Source organism: Sinocyclocheilus grahami, unplaced genomic scaffold (assembly GCF_001515645.1).
Source record: "Sinocyclocheilus grahami isolate Dianchi unplaced genomic scaffold, SAMN03320097.WGS_v1.1 scaffold1027.1, whole genome shotgun sequence".
In the NCBI taxonomy this organism is placed as follows: domain Eukaryota; kingdom Metazoa; phylum Chordata; class Actinopteri; order Cypriniformes; family Cyprinidae; genus Sinocyclocheilus; species Sinocyclocheilus grahami.
In genome coordinates, this window is record NW_015506206.1 from 253,953 (window position 1) to 260,120 (window position 6,168).

Below are 6,168 nucleotides of genomic sequence, written 5' to 3' on the forward strand. Positions count from 1 at the left end.
CTTTATTTATGTGTGTGTGTGTATATATATATATATATATATGTATATGTATGCATACATGTATATATATATATATATATATATATATATATGTATATATGTGTGTACTATATATATATATATATATATATATATATATATATATTATTGCAATTTTAAATAACTTTTCTACTTTAACAAACAAATTAATTAATTAATTAAAATTACTGTACAGTATAACATCTCAAGGTCTTAGACATTCAATAGACAGATGTCCAGTATATACAAAAATCTCTAAAGACCCTAGATGCACTTTTCTCCTTGTCCTGCTACCCCAGACGAATTACACATGTATACATATTTCATTTCAGCATTACTTCAGGTCTGCTAAGCACTACGAAAACAGACAGCCATGAACCCAACGACCTGCACATAAAGAGAAAACACTCCATGTACTCAAACCCACTACAGCAAGCCATTAAAGCAAGTCAGCACCTTTTGTTACATCCACAAAATTATCTCTTCTTGAATTCAACATTATAACTCTCTCCCTGAATAGACATATTGTAAGACAAAAGCTTGATTTAGCAGAGATTCAACACCCTTACACTCTCCCTGCTCTCTCTGTATGCTCTAGCTCTGCCTCTCATCCCAAGAGAGCCTAAATATAGGTCAAGGACTTGAGTCAACCAGGGCAAGGAGAAAAATACAATAATGAAGACAAAATTACATGAACAAGATCTGCAGTGTCTGAGCACAAATGGACTGTATGAGCCATTATGCAGCAGCAAACTTTAGCAACACTTCAGTTTAAGCACCTGAGTGGGTAAAGATGTCATAACATTCTCAATCATTTTACAAGTATGTCAATTATCTTACATGCACTTAAGTAAATAGGTGTTAAAATGCTTTCCTATCTCATATTCTCATCATGCATAGGCTAATTCCACCTAAAAATGTGAACACTGGCTCTATGGTGCTAAACCGTGCTATCAAAACATTGCTCTATTTGTTCGAGCATCCTGACCAGCCAGAAATAGCACAACTGGCTTAAATGATGGTGTGAGTCTGTGGTGATAAATACACATTTATCTTCATCAGTGCAGTCAGAGGGCAAATCTACTCCAAGCAAACATTCAGCTATAGAAAAAGCTTGGGCTTTATTCCAGATTGCAGGCATTATTCATCAATAACAGCTATTAATGTTCAACTACAGCTATTGGGAACCAATTTGGTGTACAAAGCATAAAGACAACAAGCTTTGACAGATTTAGGAGCATCAGTGAGGCCTGGTGCTGATAAAGCCCGGCTCACAATTGGTTTAATGACTTTGTTCAGGCCTCTTAAGGTTTTCACACAAACCATTTTACTAGTTACTGACTTCTTTGAAACACCACACACACCTTTGGTATGTAGTAGCCACTATATCTCCAGGATACAGTTTAAAACTGATTTGTTTTGATGAATAAAAGTTCAAAAGAAGAGCATTTATATGAAATAGAATGCTTTTGTAACATTGTAAATGTCTACTGTCACTTTTGATCAATTTAAGCCATCCTTGCTCAATAAAAGTGTTAATTTCTTTCCAAAAAAAGAAACATACCGGTACACGATCAAATTCGTCACACACTGAGAGCCCACGTGTTAGTCCAGGCTAACCTCACAGAAGTGAGTGTGACCTAACCTCACTTTATATTCTCACGGCATCTGCTGTGTGAATCTCATGAACTGGGCCAGGACAAGTGAGAAGGGCTGTTTAATAATATCCAGAGAACTGCCATAGCCTCCAGCACTACAGGCAAAATAGTGCCAAACACATTCAGCTCGGCCCATGAATGAAGCGAATATACCTGATACTTTTATTGACTATGGAAACTAAGTAAATGACAAAGTAAATGCTCTCATGATGTGAAATTCAAGGTATAAAATTTAAACAAATCTTATTTTATTAGAAAACAATAAGCTGTTAGACCATACTAGTTGCATACTATGTAAGACTACAATCAGATATTAAGTAATTATATGATATGAGAAAATAGAAACATTTTGAACAAAAAAAAAAGCATTTTCAATTCAGTTCTGAATGGCACACAACACCGAAATACATGTAAAGAGCCTTACCTTTGACATGTACAGTTGTCCTGGGGGTGACATCCACATCAAGAACCGGTCCAAATGGAAAACCCCAAATGACAGGTATTAGGTATCCAAGCACCATCAGCATGAAGTTGGGCTGTTTGGTCTGCCGCATGATCAACAGGATGTACTGAGGTTCTGCTAAGATCCAGGCAGGTTCCTCCAGCAGTATTTTGCTGAAGATAATGTTGTTGTGTAATTGATGCTGATTCACTAGAACAAGCTCCCGCTTCCAGCAGTGCAGTCATGGGCTGCTAACTCATCCTTGCTCTGTCAAAGGTTTCCTGCTGCATTGGCAAGAAAAAAAATGAGTAAGTCTCTTCCTTCCTGAGACACATAACAAGAGCAGATGGCTTGATGAGAAAACACATTATACACAAATGCATCCACTCAACATTTCATAGTGCAGTGTACATCTACTGTATCAAATGCTATTATCAAACTACACAGAGATATGAAAAAGCCTCAGGCAATTGCATAAAAACGTGCAAAACAATTAACATTCCTGTAGCTGGTACAGCATGGTGCTTGTTTCTCAGAACACAACCTGATAAAATGCTTACAAAAACGTTAGATAAAAGCGTATCAAATGCAAAAGAAACAAACTCCACTTTCCAAGCACATGATGAATATAAGATAGCAATAAATGGTTAATTTTAAAGAGCTGACTTTTTTATATTGCATTTTATATAGCTGAAATTTTGCATTTACATCACTTACTCACCAATGGATCCTCAGCTATGAATGGGTGCCGTCAGAATGAAAGTCCAAACAGGTGATCACAATCCACAAACTGCAGTTTTGCAATAAATAAACAAATCTATGAAGATGATTTTAACGTTGCTTCTGGTCAAAATATGAGTCCTCTATCCATAACATTGATTTCTTTATCAAAAAAGTAGTCTTGTCTGAATCAGGAGAGAAATATGCACAGATCATGCAGAATTTACAAGCAAAAACTGTTCAAAACAGTTCTAAATAGATGGATTGTGATGTGAGAGGACAACAGGGGATTGACTTTTTCACTGCTACTGCTATTATGGATTATGGAATTTCTATATACATTTCAGCCAGAAGCGATGGTTCAAATTTAAAACATACTAATGATGGATTTGTTTACTTCGAACACCCACCTTCTCACTTCACAAGATGCTAATTGATGAACTGGAGTCATGTGGATTGCTTATGAATTATTGTGATATTTGTATAGGCTGTTTGGACTCTCATTCTGACGGCACCCATTCACTGCAGAGGATCCATTGGTGAGCAACTGATGTAATGCTAAATTTCAAAACTGTTCTGATGAAGAAACCAACTCATTTACATCTTGGATGGCCTGAGTGTTCAGCAGATTTTAATCTTTTGGTAAACTATTCCTTCAAAATATTTTTTTTTTCTGGCATGATGCACTATGTGGAGGATGCACATTTTTTTTTGGCTCTGGAGAACTGCCTCAAAAGCGATTTTTGTAGCTTTTGATTCACTTTATAGTGAGAAAACCTTATTTCAAAACACTTAGAGTCACAAATTGTTTTTGTATATTATGAGGTATCGCTTAAATGTGTTTGTTGTCTAGAAACACCATTATGTGATGGTGAAATGGATATGGATGCAGTGGATATAGATACAATAGATGCAGCCACTATATACCCCATTGAAGTGAATATAAATGGTTTTGCTTTGCTCCAATTTCTTGTACCTCAGTGGAAAGCTGCTGGGTTAATGCATATCAATTCATCTATTCAGACATATACTGTACCATAAACACATAAGCATTAACACCTCTCCTGTTACAATAAGCACCCTGCTCGGGGTAGTATGGACAAGAGACACGTCAACCTGATCACATCACAGGCTGGATAAGTAAATTTGCCTACCTGCATATAATACACTATATACTATAGATAGTACATACAGAAGCATCAAGCACAGAGAGTCGTAAAGGAATCATTTTTGATATAGCCATCTGTCAGTTGAACAATATAAATACTATATTTCCAGTCTGACATTTCCACAGATGGTGAAGAAATACCTCTAATCACCCAAATGTGGGATTTTATGGCATATCTCACTAATTCTCCATCTGCACTTAATCTAGTTTAGCTGCACTGAAAGAGTCGTGAGAGATTTTGACTTAATGAGAATTTTCAAGTCTAATTTCCAATACTGATTACTGCATCCTGAAACGCTACTTATAATTATGCATGTCAAAATAGTTCATACATCCATTCCATCAGACATTATAACTAATTCCCCTACAAAAGCTGTACAATAGGTTTCTCATGTATGCTGAGATAAGTAAAATAACACGTTTGATTTGACGTAATGGAAAGAATGAACCATTCAAGAAAGCATTAGACCTTCTGAGCGCGTTAGAGACTAGATTACTGTTAGACCAAGTTACTGTTACTTTGAAGTCATTAATGAGCACATTATCTGTCTTACTTGGGTTAATTAAATCAAATAACAATGGCACTGTTTCTGAAGATGGCTTCATGGTTTGTTTGTCAAAGTATTGCCTATAAGAGTTAAGAGAACCCTCAAAAGAACAAGACAACTGTGTATTCATTTCTGATGACATGGACTAATCCCCCTCCCCAAAGTCCCATTAGTTATTCAAGGCTGATTTTCTGTCTGAAATTTCTAAATGCATCTTTTAGTTACAGAAATAAATATTACTCACTCCTTCTACCATTCTCTGGCACAGATATGCAATTTTACTTGTATTATTAGAAAGTATATTAAAAATAATCATTTAATCCAGCGCAGGCAAAAAGGACATAAACAGTATTAATCCAACCTCTGGTCCAACTAAATACAGCACAGATCAAATGCATGCTAACAATTTATTCATTCTAAATTTGATAAATAATTAATATTAATTTAGCAGGGTTGCATTGAATAAGTTTTATATTTATAAGTAGACTTGCTAATAAAAATGCTACATTGAAGCAAATTTTAATTATATGCATTTTTCACCCCCTGGTCAATTTCCAGAAAAAAAGAGATGCTCTGATGCCTCTGATAAATCACTCACAACCGTTCACTTCATACAGATCAGGTCTCATAGCACCAGATTTATTAATGCAAAGCATACACCTGCAAAACAAATTTACTGGATAGATAGATAGATAGATAGATAGATAGATAGATAGATAGATAGATAGATAGATAGATAGATAGATATTCACTCGACTTTCATGATCATTATAAAAAGAGTTTGTGTCTGCATGTGGTCTACATCAGATTGCACACCACTGCGGTATTTTTAAAGGACACTTCTGGCACTCATTCCCAGTCACCTTCACCTGCGTGTAGAGATCCCAGCAGGCTCCGCTTGCATTACAACAGATTATGCGCAAAGATAGCCTACCTACTAATGATAACTACACAGATGTAATAAAAAAGCGCAAGCAAAATGTCAAGGATATATCACAAATTCTGTAGTTAAATTACCTGACTGTTTCAGAAAAAGTAAGCATCAGTCATCCTGTGTTTCCATTGGATTCCTTGTTGTGCTGCTAATCATGCCTCTGCTCCAGAGATCTGACTGTGTACTGCGCTGCATGCTGCACGCTCCACAGAGCAGTCTCAGGTGAAACCAAACCACGCCTCTCTGGCTAATATTCATGAGAGACCACGCCCCCCACTTTGTGTCGCAATGTCACTTCTCTAATGCATAGGTTTACATGATCTTAGATTTATTAAAGTTTTTTTGCGAATGCAACGGACTTGCATTCATCAGGGATGGAGGGGCAAATGTGCGATCGTTGCGACACGGATTCAGCCGCTTCATTTGTATTGGTTGCCATCTAGAGGTTAATATTAAAAATGCAGCATGTAGGGCACGCCGGGGCTAGTTGTCACATGGGAGGCAGGAACTAAGAGCTGTATTTCAGTAACTATAACAAGTCAAAACTTGTTTTTTCTAGCAGTGATTTTTTTTTCTTTTAAATTAAAGTTAGATTCGATTTTCTTGTCCTCTAAACAAAAAAAGTCCTCTATAAAATAATATCAATGTCCTCTAAAATAATACAATCTTATTTGTGCAAT

General features: G+C 36.1%; 1 protein-coding gene across 1 annotated transcript in view; it reads right to left on the minus strand.

Annotated features, from left to right (window-relative positions):
• Nucleotides 1-5,696, minus strand: part of sema4gb (sema domain, immunoglobulin domain (Ig), transmembrane domain (TM) and short cytoplasmic domain, (semaphorin) 4Gb) — a 30,572-nt gene extending 24,876 nt beyond the window's left edge. The window contains exons 1-2 of the mRNA XM_016251080.1: nt 5,572-5,696; nt 2,101-2,402 (exon numbers count right to left, since the gene is read on the minus strand). Of these exons, the coding sequence (XP_016106566.1) occupies nt 2,101-2,230 (130 nt within the window). The 5' untranslated portion in view covers nt 2,231-2,402; nt 5,572-5,696. The remainder of the gene's footprint in view (nt 1-2,100; nt 2,403-5,571) is intronic.
• Nucleotides 5,697-6,168: the final 472 nt, after the last annotated feature.